General features: G+C 50.1%; 3 protein-coding genes across 5 annotated transcripts; 2 read left to right on the top strand and 1 right to left on the bottom strand.

Moving 5' to 3' along the window:
• Window positions 1-576: 576 nt before the first annotated feature.
• Window positions 577-4356, bottom strand: asphd1 (aspartate beta-hydroxylase domain containing 1). The gene is made up of 6 exons (XM_028987031.1): window positions 3359-4356; window positions 2444-2884; window positions 1998-2204; window positions 1701-1908; window positions 1513-1626; window positions 577-1082 (listed from the first exon to the last, which is right to left on the bottom strand). Exons 2-6 carry the CDS (start codon window positions 2870-2872, stop codon window positions 973-975), a joined length of 1068 nt encoding a protein of 355 aa, XP_028842864.1. The 5' UTR covers window positions 2873-2884; window positions 3359-4356; the 3' UTR covers window positions 577-972.
• Window positions 3426-12409, top strand: sez6l2 (seizure related 6 homolog (mouse)-like 2). 3 transcript variants are annotated; one of them, XM_028987029.1, is made up of 19 exons: window positions 3426-3709; window positions 4809-4886; window positions 4976-5005; window positions 6806-7021; window positions 7114-7250; window positions 7332-7524; window positions 7616-7801; window positions 7885-8068; window positions 8162-8325; window positions 8807-9001; window positions 9157-9295; window positions 9374-9570; window positions 9649-9843; window positions 9914-10108; window positions 10274-10465; window positions 10548-10586; window positions 10673-10790; window positions 10891-11002; window positions 11268-12409. In XM_028987029.1, exons 2-19 carry the CDS (start codon window positions 4829-4831, stop codon window positions 11295-11297), a joined length of 2580 nt encoding a protein of 859 aa, XP_028842862.1. In that variant the 5' UTR covers window positions 3426-3709; window positions 4809-4828; the 3' UTR covers window positions 11298-12409. The 3 variants fall into 3 exon arrangements, with proteins under 3 accessions (XP_028842862.1, XP_028842863.1, XP_028842859.1); XM_028987026.1 differs by having other exon boundaries at window positions 3427-3709; window positions 4976-5068; XM_028987030.1 differs by lacking the exon at window positions 4976-5005.
• Window positions 12410-13075: 666 nt separating this feature from the next.
• Window positions 13076-16787, top strand: kctd13 (potassium channel tetramerization domain containing 13). The gene is made up of 7 exons (XM_028986502.1): window positions 13076-13287; window positions 13634-13875; window positions 13953-14122; window positions 14526-14615; window positions 15291-15343; window positions 15552-15747; window positions 15825-16787. Exons 2-7 carry the CDS (start codon window positions 13662-13664, stop codon window positions 16071-16073), a joined length of 972 nt encoding a protein of 323 aa, XP_028842335.1. The 5' UTR covers window positions 13076-13287; window positions 13634-13661; the 3' UTR covers window positions 16074-16787.
• Window positions 16788-17348: the final 561 nt, after the last annotated feature.

Below are 17348 nucleotides of genomic sequence, written 5' to 3'. Positions count from 1 at the left end.
GACTAATGTGAGAAACTACAACCATACGAATAAAATGATTTGTATTCATAGTTGGAGTCCTAGTGAACCAGAATTGACTGCTTTAAAACTGGATAAGGGCGTCTGCCAAATGCCACAAATGAAAATCCTCAGTAAGAAATACACCAGAGAACTTTTGTCCTCATTATTAATATTTTTAACCTGGATAACCCTTATCCAGACTGACTCGTATCACTAAAAAAAATGAAAATGCAGAAAAATTACTTAAATGACATCATGAACTGTCTTGAAATGGCAAGACAACAGATTCGCTCTCTGGATTTAGTAACCGAAAATGCTGACACACTTCTCTGGCCCACGGGGAAACGCTCCTCGGGCCCGGCAGGACGTCAGGTGTGCAGTAAGGACAGAAATCAGCTGGCTTGGTGGGAAATGAGGTCCGCGCTGCGAGGAAGGAGGTAAGTTGGTCAGTGGAGCAGAAGAAAAGAAGGGAGGAGCAGGACATTCTTGGAGAGCACCTCAGCGGAGCGACGGAAGCTCGTGCTTCGGTGTCAGAAAGCGGGTCCCTCTGCGTGTGTGTTTGTAACAAAGGCCCCATCCCATAATTTGCATTTATTCACAGTTCCGATATTGTCCGGTACACATGCATGCAAGTCACCTCCAGCGGGACAGAATACAGCAGAATCACAGTCAGATTGGTGGTCAGCATTAAAATAAAAGCGCCAGGCGCAGGAAGAAAACAGTGAGTCATTAAGGCAGGAACAAGTCAATAACAGATCGATAACTGATAATATGCGCGGGTACATTTTATGCCTAAATACTACTGTGTCACAGTATATGTTAGCCGACCCCTGCAGCCAGCGGGCAGTCGTCATGCAGAGTCTGTGGCCACTGGCAGGGGGCGGAGTCTAGCAACCGACTGCTCCAGGGGTGGAGAGATTGTAACCGAGCGAACCACCCGCCTCCAGAACGGGCGCGGGCGCGTCGTACAGTTCACTGTTCCGGAGCAAAGATGTAGTCCAGGGCCTGCCTCTCCGCCGCGGCGACGTTGGGATGCCAGAGGTCGATGCTGAAGATGACCCTGGGGCCGTCCTCAGAAGTTCCTGCAGAGGCCAAGAGTCAGGGACAGCGGACAAAATCCACCATATTAGAATCAGTGAATTTGCATTTACAGCATCGATCAGACGGCACCTGCCCCTCACAGCCAGTAGTGACAGGGACAGAGGGTTAAGTGTCTTGCTCAGAGACGCGATGGTGGTAAGTGGGGTTTTAACCTGTTCTACCATCTCTAAACAGCATTTACGCCCTTATCCAGAGCGACTTACAATCAGTAGTTACAGGAACAGTCCCCCCCTGGAGACACTTGCTCAGGGACACAATGGTAGTAACCATGGGTCTTCTGGTTCACAGGCGAGGCAACTACCACTAATAAATAAAGACTGCATCTGTGTCCATGTGACCAGGACAACCGCATGAAATGTTAAAATATGAATTGTGAAGTATGTCAGTGTGGTGGGACAGGCGGGTTCTTACCGTTGTGGGAGATTATGTGCAGGAAGGAGTCGTCCACCAGGAGACAGTGTCCCTCTGACCAGCACTGTGGCTCTCCGCCCACCACCAGCTCACACTGCAGAGGGGTCAGCAGCCCTGAGGGCCACAGCATCTCAGTCCTCTTTCCTTATTTACTGGTTCTATTTTTAAGATGGCTTTCAAGGACTCACCGAGGTGGCACCGCAGCCTGGTGTTGGTGGGGCCGTAAGCTCCGCCCAGGCTGGCCCCGGGGCCCAGCAGCCAGAACCCGGCCGAGCCAAGAGAGTTGCTGCCGATGAAGGTCCGCAGGGACAGCAGCGCGCGATACGTACAGGGACATGAGCGGCAGTTCGCGGCCACACAGACACCCGCGTTGTAGAGCGGAAACACGGCCTGTCCCTGGGGACACATACACACAGAGTCACGTCGTCACAGAGCAGAATAAACGACGGCTGGAACACAGCAGGGTCCACGCAGATCCACGGCACCTTCGGCCCCTGGCACGTCCAGCCCAGCTTGGTCTCGATGCCCCGCTGATAGACGGCCTGGAACTCAGAGAGGATTATGGGAGAGTTGGCCTCCAGCAGCTCGATGTCATGACGGTGGGCGTCGCGAGGGAAGAAGGGGACGCTGGGAACATCCGGCAGGCAGAAGAGGTGGGGCTTCTGGATGGACGAGCGCTCGTTGACCTTAGCCTGAGAAAGAGAAGGAGAGTGCGTTCAAAAGGGGGCGGGGTTTTCATGCCAAGGTGCCACTGAGGTCCAACTGAGCAAAGCACCGTCCCCACACACTGGTCCCCGGGCGCCTGTCATGGCTGCCCACTGCTCACCCAGGGTGATGGGTTAAATGCAGAGGACAAATTTCACTGTGTGCACCGTGTGCTGTGCTGCTGTGTATCGCAAGTGACAATCACTTCACTTTCACTTTACTTTACCTGATGGCGAAGGCCCTTGTGAATGCGGCCCATCCCGGCCCAGCTGTAGCGCTTGGCGTACTCCTGCAGCGCCACGTACAGCTTCCTGCTCCCCGCCGCCGCCTGGGCAGGGAACAGGGCGCAGCTCAGCACCGGCGCCAGGTAGTTCTCCGCCCCCTCCTCTTCCTCCCCCGCCTCCAGGCCTATCGCCGCCGACGCCTTGGCAGCGGCGGCACCGCCGATGGGCTCGACCTCGACGTGGCTGGAGGAGCGGGACATGGACGAGCGCATGGAGCCGCCCTTCAGCTTCCCGGAGCCTGGCGGGTCAGAGCCCACCCGGTAGCAGTACCACAGGAACAGGACCAGCAGGGTCCACAGCAGGCCGGTCAGCGGGCGGGCGGTCAGCTCCACACACGGGGGAAGCAGGGCGTCGTCCAGAGACCAGGGCATGGTGGCGGGCGGCTAAAACACCAACAGATCAGAGCTGTTTAACCTTCTCGCCCCACCCATCACCAGCTCCAGCTCCACCTGGCACCAACCAGTCCCTCAACCCACTTCGTCCCCTGAAACAGCCATTTCGTCACATCCATCAAATGTTATGATCTGCGGTTACTTTGGTCGATCAGGACTGGAATTTTCGGAGGAGGAGGTGAGAATTAATAATTCATTAGTGATCCAGGCATCCTTTTCGGTCCCAACCTGAACCCTGCTGAGATTCTGTGGGCCATGCTGGAGAAGACCGGGGTTCCACCCTCAAACAACTCCAGCCCGGGATAAATGCTGAACAGGTTTGCTGACACAGATCCATGGCGAATGCACGCTGAGAGGCGTGTAAAGGCGGGCATGACCGGCCAGCGCATGACATCACATGACATACATGTTTATGCCTCATCATCATCATCATCATCATGCTGGTTTAGAAGAGTAAAGACTCGCCTGTCTCCTGCGTCCGGCTGGCTCTGTCCGTCTGTCTGTGCGTCTCCCGGCGGTTCCGCCTCCGACGGTGAGGCTGCAAGCAGGGCTGCAACGCGGACGTAACGTTCTCGGCGACGTTGCCCCAACGTTTCCTGTTTGCGCGGAGCGGAGGGGGCGGGGCTTCAGAACCTCGGTCGCTGTCCGGCTCCTCTGCTGCAGCGACCGCGCGGTGGCGCACAAACACACGAACACACACACACACACACACACAGAGACACACAGACGCTGGCAGACTGCGAGTGAGCGGCACGGCAGCAGCTCCTCCCCACCTCCTCCCACCGATCCGGAACCTTCGGAACCTGCGACGTAGCGGTGAGCCGGACCGAGAGATTATTTTACCCTGTGTGCGTGTGTGTGCGTGTGTGTGCGTGTGTGTGTTCGGATGGAATGGGGGATGCCGGAACGCGCTGAGACGCAGCACCGGGGGGGGGGCGGCAGCCAGAACCGGGTCCGATCGGCCGAAACACAGACTGCGGCCCGACAGACAGACACACGGACGCGTTTTTACACCAAATAAATAAATAAATAAATAAATTTTTTTTTTTTTTAAACACGACGCGTTACCTGCGGCGGTACGCGTCCGAAATGGGATCGAATTCCGCACGCACCCGACAGGCCGTTCTGGGGGAAATGACACGTGATGCGGCTTGTTTTTCCCCGTTATCGCCGCTCGCCATGTTCGCGAGGTGGGGGCGGAATGGATAAAACATTTAACGGAATGGACGAATGAATGAATGAACGAATGAACGTCATCACGGCGCAGCATCAGCACCAGCTGCCTGGTCCAGGCGCGCCGCCGATTTGTTGTGACGGTGATGGCGGTACCGTGAGGCGTTTCTCCGCGGCTCAGACCGGGGTGACGTCACAGGCCCGGCCGAAAGGGCCACATGTTGATGGTGGCGATGTGATGAGGGCCTGACGCGCACCTGCGACTCGGCACCTGCCCTGTGTGGGTTTTGCGCCGAGCCAGACAAGTAGGGTCATGTGACTGACTGGCTCAGTGTTTAGACGCCACATTTCCCAGCTGCCATTGGTGTTGCCAGCTTCCAAGCTGCAGACCTTTCAGTTAAAGATTCGTTGACAGCTTTCTGAACGTTCCTCAGATCAGTATGACAGATCAGATTCGAATAAATCCGGTCATAATAATGCTCTTCAGGGTGGTAGTATCCTAGTGGGTAACAGACTCACCTATGAACCAGAACACCACAAAATCCCAAGTTCAATTTACTACCATCGTGTCCCTGAGCAAGACACTTAACCCTGAGTGTCTCCTGGGGGACTGTCCCTGTCACTACTGATTGTAAGGCGCTCTGATAAAGGCTGTAAACGTAAATGTCTCCACAGATAGAATTTGACCGCCACAGTGTGTCACTCCAGTGTTAACATTCTGGTAACTTCTTTTCTCTTTCAGATCCATCATCACTCTGAACCATGGTGTGCACAGTCCTCACTGTGACACTGTCTGTCACCATCCTGCACCTGACTGCAGGTAATGAATTCATGAATATCTGTGTGTCACTCTGAGCCTAAATGTGTGTATTCATCATGTATTTTTGGCTTTTGTTACTCCGGAACCAGAGGCTGCAACGTCCAGTCCCCGTCCCCTGGGTGAGCTGCTCCATGCTGCACTACTCAGTAAAGAGTACTTGGGCCACGCCCCTCAGGAGACGGGTCAGTTGTTTGCTGTGCCACAGTCAGCCTATAGCCAGCATTAGCCACGGAGTTCCACAGGGTTCAGTCCTAGGTTCCCTTCTAATCTGTAATCCCTCTGTCCTGTGAAGATCAATTCCACCAGCCTACCCACAAACATTTACATTTACATTTACATTTACAGCATTTATCAGACGCCCTTATCCAGAGCGACTTACAGTCAGTATTTGACAGGGACAGTCTCCCTGGAGCAACTCAATGGTAGTAAGTGGGATTTGAACCCGGGTCTTCTGGTTCACAGGCGAGTGTCTTACCCACTAGGCTACTACCACCTATACTACCACCAAACAAATCACTGGAATGTTAACAATCACATGATTCGAGGAAAATGATTTGATTGATGATTATCATGAGATGGCAGGGGGACAGAGGTGGTCTGATCTCAGTTCCCAAGGTATGGGGGACAGAAGTAATGGTGACATTACTGTGGGCAGTGATGGCCTAGCAGTTAAGGAAGCGGACTTGTAACCGAATGGTTGCGGGTTTAAATCCCGATCCCCTTGATCGAGGTACGTCCCCGAACACCTTTCACGGCTGCCCACTGCTCACTAAGGGTGATGGGTCAAAAGCAGAACATTTACATTTAAGGCATTTGGCAGATGCCCTTATCCAGAGCGACTTACAACGTGCTTCCATGTTACCATGGATGAAGCGATCAGTTCTGGTTCACTAGGACCCCCAACTATGAATACAATCTTTTTATTCACTCTGTTCTAGTTTATATACAGAAGTCAGACAATAAGAAGGTTACAAGTTCATCTAAATATTCTCTAAAGAGGAAGGTCTTGAGCTGCCATTTGAAGGTGCTCAGTGACTGAGCTGTTCTGACCTCGAGGGGAAGTTCATTCCACCACCGAGGGGCCAAGACAGAGAAGAGTCTAGATGATCGTCTTCCTTTTACCTTCAGAGATGGAGGGACCAGGCGAGCAGTACTGGAGGCTCGGAGTATACGAGGTGTAATAAGGGCTGTGAGGTAGGATGGTGCTACTCCATGTTTGGCTTTGTAGGCCAGCATCAGTATTTTGAATGTGATTAGTGCAGCTACTGGGAGCCGGTGGAGGGAACGTAGTAGAGGGGCGGTGTGGGAGAATTTGGGAAGGTTGAAGATCAGTCGTGCTGCTGCATTTTGTATGAGTTGTAGAGGTCGGATGGTACATAGTGGTAGACCAGCTAGAAGGGAGTTGCAGTAGTCCAGTCTTGAGATTACTAAGGACTGAACCAGTAGTTGGGTGGCCTGGGTTGACAGATAAGGGCGGATTTGTCTGATATTGTAGAGGAGGAATCTACATGAGCGGGAAAGATTGCTGATGTGGAAGGCACATTTTGTTGTGTCACCGTGGGCTGTCATGCAGTGTTTCACAATGACTTTCAAACATTGGGTATAGAGATGGCCTTTTTGGTTGGGGACAGGGGTCAGGTCACTCCCTTATTCATTAAAATTAAAAGTGCTACTGCTTGATCAAAACCAATACCCTTTTATCTGCAGTCTGTATTTTCCTGCTCACGTATTTGTTGCATAGTTACGCAGATGCCAGTTACATAAGACAATTATGTAACGTTTGACCTTCTTATACTTATGTATTCCCCATCCATTTTTGGTCATGTCCCTTTACATTACTTCAGTGTTGTTAAGAGTGCTTTATTTAATGCATATTTAATGTTTAATACATATTTAAACATGGAAATTCTTTTTCTAAGGCACCACTACCAACCCCACCCAGGCTGTCCCATTGGTGAGGCAGACAAAGCCCATGTCCACAGTGATGTCCCCCGGGATCCTTACCACTGCCGTGACCTCCTCAGCCCTAGGTCCACAGGCTGGCCAGTCACAAGCTGTGACATCACCACCAGCAGAGGAGGAGACCACCACCACCCTGATCACCACGACAACCATTACCACCGTGCACACGCCAGGTAAGATGAGGCCACGCCTCTTTGCAAGTAGGATTGCAAAAAGCATGCCGGAAGCTCCGCCCACCGTCTGTCCTCTCCCTGTCCCTCTCTAGTGCAGTGTAATGCCAGTCTCAGTGGAATGGAAGGAATAGTGGAGTCTCCAGACCCCCTGTCCTCCTCCTCCCCCTTTCCTCCACTGGAATGCACGTACAGCATCACTGTGTACCCCGGATACGGAGTGGAGATTCAGGTATCTCCTGGACCTTAAATGGAAAAGATGAATCGGGAGTTTAAACGGAGGAGTTGTCACACTGAACCTCTGTCCTACCAGGTGCAGAAGGAGAACCTGTCCAAAGAGGAGTCTCTGACCATCCTGGGTCTGGGGGAAGGGGAGCCGGAGCTCCTGGCCAATGAGACCATCATGAAAGAGGGTCAGGTCATCCGCAGCTCAACCAATCAAGTTCAAATTCACTACCGAAGCCTGCGGCAGACGGGCCACGGAGTGTTCAGCCTGCATTACCAAGGTGGCGCTCTGTTCTAATCTTCTACCACAATGCAGCAGTGGATGAGGAGGCGGCACGAAATGAGCAATTTCCTTTCCTCCTCCCCCTGCAGCGTTCCTTCTGTCCTGCCCCTTCCCTCTCCAGCTGGAGGGTGGTGGCGTGACGGTGACCGACCTGCACCCAGGGGGTCAGGCTCACTTCCACTGCGACCCTGGCTTCCAGATCCGGGGACACGAGGTCGCAACCTGCCTGAACACCACACGTCCCCGCTGGAGCAGCCCCGAACCCCAGTGTGTCGGTGAGTATCCGCTCTCCTGAGGGGACAACTAACGAGACTGAGGCGCTTCCTCGTCGCCCATTCTCCAAATCCCTTCACCACAGCCGTTTCGTGTGGAGGATGGATCAGGAACGCCACCGTCGGCCGCATTTTATCCCCCATAATTCCACCTGCTGGGAACCACAGCGGCAGCAGTAACCTCAGCTGCCACTGGCTGCTGGAGGCCAAGGAGGGACACAGGCTCCACCTGCACTTCGAGAGGGTGGCGCTGGATGAAGACGATGACAAGTCAGTCTGTCCGTTCAGGTCCCAGTGAAGAAATGCTGCTTTTATTGTTGATTTTCTCGTTGCATCACTTCTCTATTACTTTTGCCTTTTAAGGCTCATCGTTCGGAGTGGGAACAGCTCCGTCGCGCCTCTTCTCTTTGACTCGGATCTGGACGACGTTCCAGAACGCGGAATTGTGAGCGAAGGGTCCTCCCTGTACCTGGAGCTGACGGCCGACTCGGCCTCCATCCCGCTGCTACTGGCGCTACGCTACGAGGGTGAGTGTTTTCTGTATGGAGCATCGTGGACCAAGTAGTATAATCTTATTACAGTTCAAAAAGTTATGATGTGTTCTGGGGCATCTCACAAAAATCTAATTAAAATCTAATTTATATAATTTAATTCTTAAAGTTATAACATATGCACTATATATTCATTAGTTGAATCAATCACAAAATGGTGAGGTAGTAGCCTAGTGGGTAACGCATTCGCCCATGAACCAGAAGACCCAGGTTCAAACCCCACTTACTACCATTGTGTCCCCGAGCAGGACACTTAACCCTGAGTGTCTCCAGGGGGGGACTGTCCCTGTAACTACTGATTGTATGTCGCTCTGGATAAGGGTGTCTGGTAAATGCTGTAAATGTAAAAATGTCCAAGTTCACATTGTCAGCTGGGTCTGAAGGGGTTAATGTTGACCTTTTTGAAAAAAAAAAAAACAAATTGAGTGACGTGAGTGACATTTCATTCCTCTCACAGCATTTGATGGAGAACACTGTTATGAGCCCTACCTGCCTCATGGGAATTTCAGCACCACGGACATCTCCTTCGCCCTGGGCACTGTTGTAACCTTCTCCTGCAGTCCCGGCTTTGTCATAGAGCAGGGGTCAGGGGTCATTGAGTGCGTGGAACCCAGTGACCCCCACTGGAATGAGAGCGAACCCCTCTGCAGAGGTACGTCGTGCAGAGTGCCGTAGGAATGGATCTGCAGACGGGAAAACGGGAGAATTACCGGTGCTGCATTCGAGGAACCAGATGGGTGAAATGTCCCTGACTGTATCTTCTGTCCCACTGTCCTTTCTTATTCTCCGACCCTGTACCTCCATCAGCGTTGTGTGGCGGCGAGCTGACGGGATCCACCGGCACTGTGCTGTCTCCTGATTGGCCCCAGAGCTACTCGAAGGGTCAGGACTGCGTGTGGCAGATCCACGTAAGCGAAGACAAGCGCGTGGAGTTGGACGTGCAGATGTAGGTTTGTGATGCAGGGAAAGTTTTCTGGCTGCTGAGGAAAGGTGGTAACGACCATCTTCCTTTTTCACCCCTCAGTTTGAACATCCGCCACAACGACGTCCTCACCATTTTCGATGGCCACGACCTCATGTCCCACGTGATTAGCCAGTACCTGGGCTCACGAGAGCGCTTTCGCATTGTGTCTGGAGGGTCAGAGGTCACAATTCAATTCCAGAGTGATCCAGACGACTCCACATTCATCCTGAGCCAGGGCTTCCTCATTCACTACCGAGGTACAGATATAAATCAATTTAAGTCCTTCACGTCCTCAAAGCCACGTGACCGCAACCCCTTGTTTCTGTCACACGCAGAGGTGGAGCCCAATGACACATGTCCGGCCCTTCCGCCGGTAGAATTTGGCTGGAGTAGCTCCTCCCACCCGTCTCTGGTGAGGGGCAGTGTGTTGACCTTCCAGTGTCAGCCAGGATATGACATCGTCGGCTCTGACATCATCACCTGTCAGTGGGACCTATCGTGGAGCAACAGCCCGCCCACCTGCGTAAAAAGTGCGTTGTTGGGGTTACCGGGAACCCTGGGTGCCAGTTTTCTCAAAATGACTTCCTGTTCCCCCTTCAGTCCAGCAGTGCCCGGACCCCGGCGACGTGGTGAACGGAGCGCGCTCGGTGCACCCCGAGTTAGGCTTCGCCGTGGGAACGGTGGTGCGCTTCACCTGTAACCAGGGTTACCAGCTGGAAGGACCCACCCAGATCTCCTGTCATGGGCGGGACACGGGCACGCCCAAGTGGAGCGATCGCAGTCCCAAGTGTGTGTGTAAGTCTGTCCCACAGGCCACTTTAATAGCTTTTGTCACCTCATCAGGTGACGTTTGTGTCATGTTGACCCACAGAACCTGATCGCTGACGACCAACACTCACTGGGTGTTGCTGGGTGGGTGGAGGTCAGTGTTGACGCGTCTCTCGCCCTCTGTCTGTTCAGTAAAGTACGACCCGTGCCCGAACCCCGGCGTCCCGGATAACGGCTACCAGACGCTGTACAAGCACAGCTACCAGGCGGGGGAGACGCTGCGCTTCTTCTGCTACGAGGGCTACGAGCTGATCGGCGAGGTCATCATCAACTGCGTCCCCGGCCACCCGTCGCAGTGGAGCAGCCCACCGCCGTTCTGCAAAGGTCAGGTTCCTGCGCCTGATGCCCGCGTCACCTGACTGATCTGAGGCCTGTGTTAAACAGTTCTTCTGTTCTCCTTTCGCAGTGGCTTATGAGGAGCTGCTGGACGAACACAAGCTGGAAGGTACACAACTAATGCAAAATGTTCATTATATAATAATAAGAAGAATGTCAGTATTTTGAGCTTGTGTGTGTGTGTTTTTTGTGCAGTTTCCCAGTCATACGGCCCCTCCCACCGAATGCTGAGCGAGAACATTGCTCTGGCCATCATCCTGCCGATCATCCTGGTCATCCTGCTGATTGGCGGAATCTACATGTACTACACCAAGTACGGCTTCCCTGTTCTCACGGCCAGTCCCCCACTGCAGATCTCTGACATTTTTCTTTTTATTTAAATTTTTCCCTGTGTGTATGTGTGTGTGTGTCAGTGTGTGCAGGCTGCAATGGAAGCCGCTCTTCTGGAAGTCTCTGTCTCACACCCACTCCTACAGCCCCATCACAGTGGAGTCGGACTTCAACAACCCCCTGTACGAGGCCGGGGTAAGGGTGGTGATGCCAACAGCCACTTTCAATGTGCTTTTATTGACATGTTGCCAGGCAACCAGAGACTGAATGACATCAGGCAGCAGAAAAAAATGCTATTAATACCCAGTCCAGTTTTTTTATTAAGTATATTTGTCTTCATATCAGTGTTTTAAGATCTAAAAGCTGGTTTATGCTTAATCAATCAGCACTGAACTGATTATCAATATCAATTTGATGAATTGGATTAAAGGTGTGTGTGTGTGTGTGTGTGTGTGTGTAGGACACACGGGAATACGAAGTGTCCATCTGAGGCTGAAGATGGTGAAGAGAAGCCGATGGGAGAAATGATCTTTCTGATTTCCTTACTTCCTTCTGTCTGTACATTTATTTTCATCCCCCTCCTTTGCTCTGTCTATTCTTCTTCTCCTGTTTCTCTGACGTGAGTCTGTCTGCGATGCGTGTGCAGGGTGTGCGTGTGTGTCTGTATGTGTGTTTGTGTGTGTGCGGGTATGTATATCGTCTCATCCTGGTCTATTTATTAAATCTCCGTGGGTGTCAAACGGGCCATCGTGTGTGTAGGTGTGTGTGCTCAGGTCCGTCTCTATTTTTACACTTCTTCACAAATCCAGATTTTCATTATTCGATTGGGACCGGTGCCTTATGGAGCAGAATGAGAGAGCGAAAGGAGCAAGGAGGCAGCCAGGAGAGACAAGGTCTTAAAAAGAGAGACAGGCTGACAGCTAAACACACACACACCAACACACACACCCAAACACACACACACACACACACATGCAATTACATCAACCGACTGAATGTAAATATTTTGATTAAATATTGAGGCTTATGTACACAGGAACTGATTCAGTGCCAAACTTTGACATCCCATAATGTGATGCTGCTTCCCGTCCCCCTCGTTGCCATGGTACCCCCTTCACCCACCGTAATAATGAGAGATGCCAGCGTTCCATATTTGTTCTTTGCTGTTTCTTAAAACTCTGCTTGATGTTGACCGACCCGGGGAGCGAAAGGAGCGGCGATTGTAGATTTGACCCCTCCGCTCACGCTCTCCTTCAGCCAATGATTATCCTCATCGTTCTCAATTGATGTTGTTGCATATGCACTATTGTGGATGACGAAAAAAAAAGAAGAAAATAAGCGACCGTTTCTTTTGGCTGCTTGCTGTGATGCAGTTCTAGCTGAAACGCTTTTTACATCTTTTGTATATGATTTCATGATTGTCGGGATGCGTTCTGTCTCTTTCACTGTGCCAATTACAGGAGCACATTGCGAAGCTCCTTTTTGCATTGAAGTATAAATCGATTGCTCATGCCATTTATTTATGAACCTGATATATTGTCATGGAGACATTATTTATTTGCCTAAATTTAAAATGAAATAAAAATCTTTGTTGGATGGTGATGATGTCTATTCCCTGATTCATTTCCCCCTGCAATTGAGACAGGTGAAGCTCCAACACTGATTCTTAATACCGGACGAATGATTTCTGTGATTTATGAAATATTATTTTAGATTAATTTATATTATTTCGAAAACACTTTTCTATTAGCTTAATAAAAACACTTTAAATTTAAAGTGTTATAATTCTATTAATAAAAGGTTATAAACTTGTTTTGTTAGCTTTTCAACTGTATTTTGATTCAACTGTAATTTTAATTCAAATGTGATGAGCAGCTTATTGAATTTTTACCCAATTTTACCCAAAACATGTTAATAATAATCATATTAATAAGTGAAAAAAAACCAAACGTCTCCATAGCTGCATTATTAGAGCAAGATGATGCCTTGTCTTCTGAGTTGTAATATATATATTCTGGTTTTGTAAATAGCCTGATAGAATTGTATTTTATTTGTCGTGGAATGTAAGAGAATCTCCGTCATGTCTGTATTTCCCCCTGACGCCTCTGTCTCTGAGGCAGACAGCTGACCCACTTATCAGCAGCTGCCATTGGTCAGACTCGTATGCGGTTTTTCGGGCTGGACCAATCACGTCTCCGGTTCCACCCACAAGGCGGCGCCGCTTTAGATGACGGACGGCCACGTCGTTCAATCAGCGGCCGACGACGTGACCCGAACGGGAATCGCCATTGTTATTTTCTAAACACGAGAAAGAAAGAGGAAGAGAGGAGAGCCGCCGTGCCGAAGCTGTCCGGACTAACGGGCCGGGATCGTGTTGCTCGGTTCGAGATCGGCGTGTTGATCCGGGCGCTTCACACATTGAGCGGCGTGCAGCTGTGGAGGCAGGGAGGGCCTTATACAGCTGAATTAAAACTGATCCGGTAAAGTCATTTCAACTAAATTATGCCTGGTCGGGTAAACATGCCAAACCCTTCAGCTGACGAGGAGCAAGCTTGTAGGCGCATGTGACGTTGACATATATTTATTATAAACACGTTTACAATCAACACATGCAATGATAGGCGTATGAATCCAGAATAATAAAACATAAATATTGGGATATACGGGTATTGGATTTGGTAGTGATATTTGTGGGACCTGATTCTGGTGCTCTGGGTCAATGTGCAGCAGTGCTGGAACTATTTAACAGATGTCTCTCTGTTTCTGTCTCTCTGTCTCTCTCTCTGTCTGCTGCATCAAATCTGATCCTTCCCTTTTGACCTCCAGCCCCTTGGAGACGTCACACGGTCATCTGATGTCGGCTGACGCCTCTGACCAACTTCAGGTCATGCCATCTCCCGGGCGTGGCCGGGGGGACAAGGTGCCTGGAGGCCTGGCCGGCAGTAAATATGTCAAGCTGAACGTGGGTGGGTCCCTCCACTACACCACCATCCAGACGCTGAGCAAAGAGGACAGTTTGCTGAAAAGCATGTGTGACGGGACTGCCGAGGTCACCATCGACTCGGAAGGTGAGCGTGAACGCAGTCTCTAGTTGGCTCTCCTACAAGGTGGAGGTCAAAGGTCAGCTATTCTATACCTTCCCCAGGTTGGGTGGTGCTGGACAGGTGTGGCCGTCACTTCAGCCTGGTTCTCAACTTCCTTCGTGACGGGGCCGTGCCGCTGCCGGACGCGCCGAGCGAGCTGCAGGAGGTCCTGACAGAGGCACAGTACTACAGAGTCCAGGGTCTGGTCCAGCACTGTCTCTCCAACCTGCAGGTGAGGGTGCGGTGGCTCAGTTTCCGAGACTTTTTTCGGGAAGAATGGTTTGGGGGGTTTGGATGGGATGAGGATTCATGTTACCGACGGCCTTCTGAACATCACCAGTAAAGATTACATGTCTACATCAATGTCTACATTAAACTGAAAAGACACAATTTTACACCAGTTGTTGGGCTTGGGGGGAGGGGACTTTCTCTTGTGGACGAAGCAGTTGGCACTGGGCAGAGTGACTCTTTTCCCACATGTAAACAGACAGGCGTCCTGTTTACTGCCCGATGTCCCAGCTTTACTGCCCCTGTATAGTGTGTATATATAATTCATTTTAAGAACAGAATGGATCAGTGTGTGGACATGTTTTTGGACAGCTAGAAATGCTTGACCTCTTCATCTGTCCCAACAGAAAGAACGGGACGTGTACGAGGGCTCGTGCCACATCCCAATGATCACCTCAGCCAAAGAAGAGCAGAAGATGATTGCAACCTGTCGGAAGGTACAGAGTGGAGGGAATGGGCAAATTTTGCTGTAGTACAATGAATGTGAAGTGATTGTCATTCTGAAACACTGCAGCTCAGCACACGGTGACACAACGAAACGTGTCCTCTGCTTTTAACCATCACCCTTGGTGAGCAGTGGGCAGCCATGACAGGCGCTCGGGGAGCAGTGTGTGGGTACGGTGCTTTGCTCAGTGGCACTTTGGGGGATCGGGAATCGATCGGGAACCACTGCCCCTAAAAAAAGAGGCTACTAGAATAAAGAGTAGTCAGCATGGAGGTACCGGGGATTGAACCCGAGACCTCATGCACTCTACCACTGAGCTACATCCCCGCTTGTATGCATCCAGAACACGGTGAAATAGTCTATTCAGTTCCGACATTGTGAGTTGCACCTCCCAGTGAAATGTTGCACCAAAACAGGTCAGCTAATGGTTATTTCTTTAACCCTTCACGCATCGGCCTAATTTCAGCCGTTTAGTGGGACGTTGCTGTGTCCCACATCGATTTTGTGGCATCATCTATTGGTCAAAAGTGATGCTGCGAAAATAAACTATGATGAGCTTATATAAAAAATAATCCAAAAAACGTAAATGTTAACAGGCTGTGAGGGTTCAAATTTATCGACTACATACATTTTTTAATAGTGTTTCCATCTTTATTTTTTCTGTCAGCCTGTGGTGAAACTGCAGAACAACCGAGGAAACAACAAATACTCGTACACCAGGTACTGTAACCGTCCTTTTTGTCTGTGAGTTCTCGAATGGTAGTGGGTGGTAGTAGACCCGACTTCAAGTCCTATGTAAGCATGACACTTAACCCTGAGTGTCTGCAGGGGAGGAATGTTCCTGTCACTACCGTTTGTAAGGCGCTCTGGATAAGGGCGTCTGGTAAATGCCGTAACGTAAATGTAATGTAATGCTCATCTCCGTCAGCAATTCTGACGACAACCTGCTGAAGAACATCGAACTCTTCGACAAACTGAGCCTGCGCTTCAATGGCCGGGTTCTGTTCATCAAGGATGTCCTCGGGGATGAAATCTGCTGCTGGTCGTTCTATGGGGAAGGCCGCAAGATCGCCGAAGTCTGCTGCACGTCTATTGTCTACGCCACAGAGAAGAAACAGACCAAAGTAGGACGTGGCTGTGTCGGTTCACGCGCGATCATATTTCATTTCTCTATGTTAATCACGGCTCTTCACCATCTCAGGTTGAGTTCCCCGAAGCACGAATCTTTGAGGAGACCCTCAACATCTTGATCTATGAGAGTGGCCGGAGCTCTGGACCAGGAGGACTGGCTCTCCTGGAATCGGGCATGAGCTCTCCTGGCGCCGGCCATCTGGATGAAGACGGCGCTTGTGCCGGAGGCGGCGACAGGCGGGTGAGGAGGATCCATGTGAGGAGGCACATCATGCACGACGAGCGAGGACATGGACAACAGACCGTCTACAAGGACTGAGAGGGAGGACGGCGGGTGACATACGAGACCAAAACGACATGGCTGGATCAGGGGGTGGTGGGGTGTGGCTGGATTACTTCTTTTTTTCTTAACACTGCACTGCATCAGGGCAGGGAGGGGAGTTGAAATGTACAGAAATGACCCCAGGACAACCACAGTGTGGTTTTCTTTCAATTTCCGACTCTTTGTTTGTTTGTTCTTTCATTTTAATTTATTGTTCTTTTAATTTATTGTCCAGATTTTTTTTAAGAGCCACAGTTGTAAGTTATTATTGTCTGATGGCGTGTTATGGGTTTTGGTCCGATTGACACGGTACAGCAGCGTTTGGTACCCAGTGATGAGTGACGCTTTATCCAGAGCTTCAGCCGACTGACAGGGATGTTGTGCCAGCCTCTTTCCTATAGCGTACACTTCAGGGCCCGTTTGTGTGTGTGTGTGTGTGTGTGTGATGAAATTTTAATGAAGGCGAAAACCTCCCCTTCCTGTTTGCCACTTAAATTACAACTCCGCCAAGTTGCCATAGATTGTCATAATATTAATAATAATTTAAGACTCTTTTTATTTTTTAAACTGTGAGTTCTGCTGTTTACACAGTGGTAGGCCCGGTGTACCTGCCCATTTATTAACTGCACTATAATGATCCATCCAATGGTTTATGACATCTCATGTTTGATCGTAACTGCTCAATAAAAATGCTTTTTTTTTTTAAATCACGCTTCTTCTTGAAATGGTTATTTCTTATGTTTGCATGTCAGTTATTCATGCAATAAAAATAGTAACGCTGTTTTGTTGGCAGAATGTTTTACAAGAGGTCCCATCATTTATGATGATTTAATATTGAGCAATTAAATGTATATTTTTCAGTACAACTGTTAATTTCCATAAACTAATGGCTGCAATCATTTTTTACTCCCGATGTTTGTTATTGGTTAAGCATCTTTATGATCCCACCCATTGGCTTTGTTACCATTAAGCCAGAAATACACGCTGCTCAAAAAATTGAAGGAAACACTTATGTGTTTACACAGGACTGCCCAAGTCTGTAACTCCAAGTCTATCACATTTCTGTGAAATCAAACTGTCCACTTAGGAAGCAACACTGACTTGACAATCAATTCCACATGCTGTTTTGCAAATGCTTACAGCCCAACACCGTGCAGCACGTTGGTATTCGTCCTGTAATGGTGTGAGGTGGCATTTCTTTGGGGGGCGCACAGTGCTCGCCAGAGGTAGCCTGATTGCCATTAGGTACCGAGATGAGATCCTCAGACCCCT

This window comes from Denticeps clupeoides, chromosome 7, assembly GCF_900700375.1.
Source record: "Denticeps clupeoides chromosome 7, fDenClu1.1, whole genome shotgun sequence".
In the NCBI taxonomy this organism is placed as follows: domain Eukaryota; kingdom Metazoa; phylum Chordata; class Actinopteri; order Clupeiformes; family Denticipitidae; genus Denticeps; species Denticeps clupeoides.
Note: the sequence above shows the minus strand (reverse complement) of the source record. Positions and strands in the feature narration are given on the sequence as shown.

Coding starts and splice junctions, on each gene's coding strand:
- kctd13 (XM_028986502.1), top strand. CDS start 13,662: ATGTCGGCTGACGCCTCTGACCAACTTCAGGTCATGCCATCTCCCGGG. Junction 14,123..14,525: donor ACTGTCTCTCCAACCTGCAG/GTGAGGGTGCGG, acceptor CTGTCCCAACAG/AAAGAACGGGACGTGTACGA. Junction 14,616..15,290: donor TGATTGCAACCTGTCGGAAG/GTACAGAGTGGA, acceptor TTTTTCTGTCAG/CCTGTGGTGAAACTGCAGAA.
- sez6l2 (XM_028987026.1), top strand. CDS start 4,829: ATGGTGTGCACAGTCCTCACTGTGACACTGTCTGTCACCATCCTGCAC. Junction 8,069..8,161: donor CTGGATGAAGACGATGACAA/GTCAGTCTGTCC, acceptor TTGCCTTTTAAG/GCTCATCGTTCGGAGTGGGA. Junction 9,571..9,648: donor CTTCCTCATTCACTACCGAG/GTACAGATATAA, acceptor TGTCACACGCAG/AGGTGGAGCCCAATGACACA.
- asphd1 (XM_028987031.1), bottom strand. CDS start 2,872: ATGCCCTGGTCTCTGGACGACGCCCTGCTTCCCCCGTGTGTGGAGCTG. Junction 2,205..2,443: donor ACAAGGGCCTTCGCCATCAG/GTAAAGTAAAGT, acceptor TCTCTTTCTCAG/GCTAAGGTCAACGAGCGCTC. Junction 1,083..1,512: donor GCACATAATCTCCCACAACG/GTAAGAACCCGC, acceptor TGGCCTCTGCAG/GAACTTCTGAGGACGGCCCC.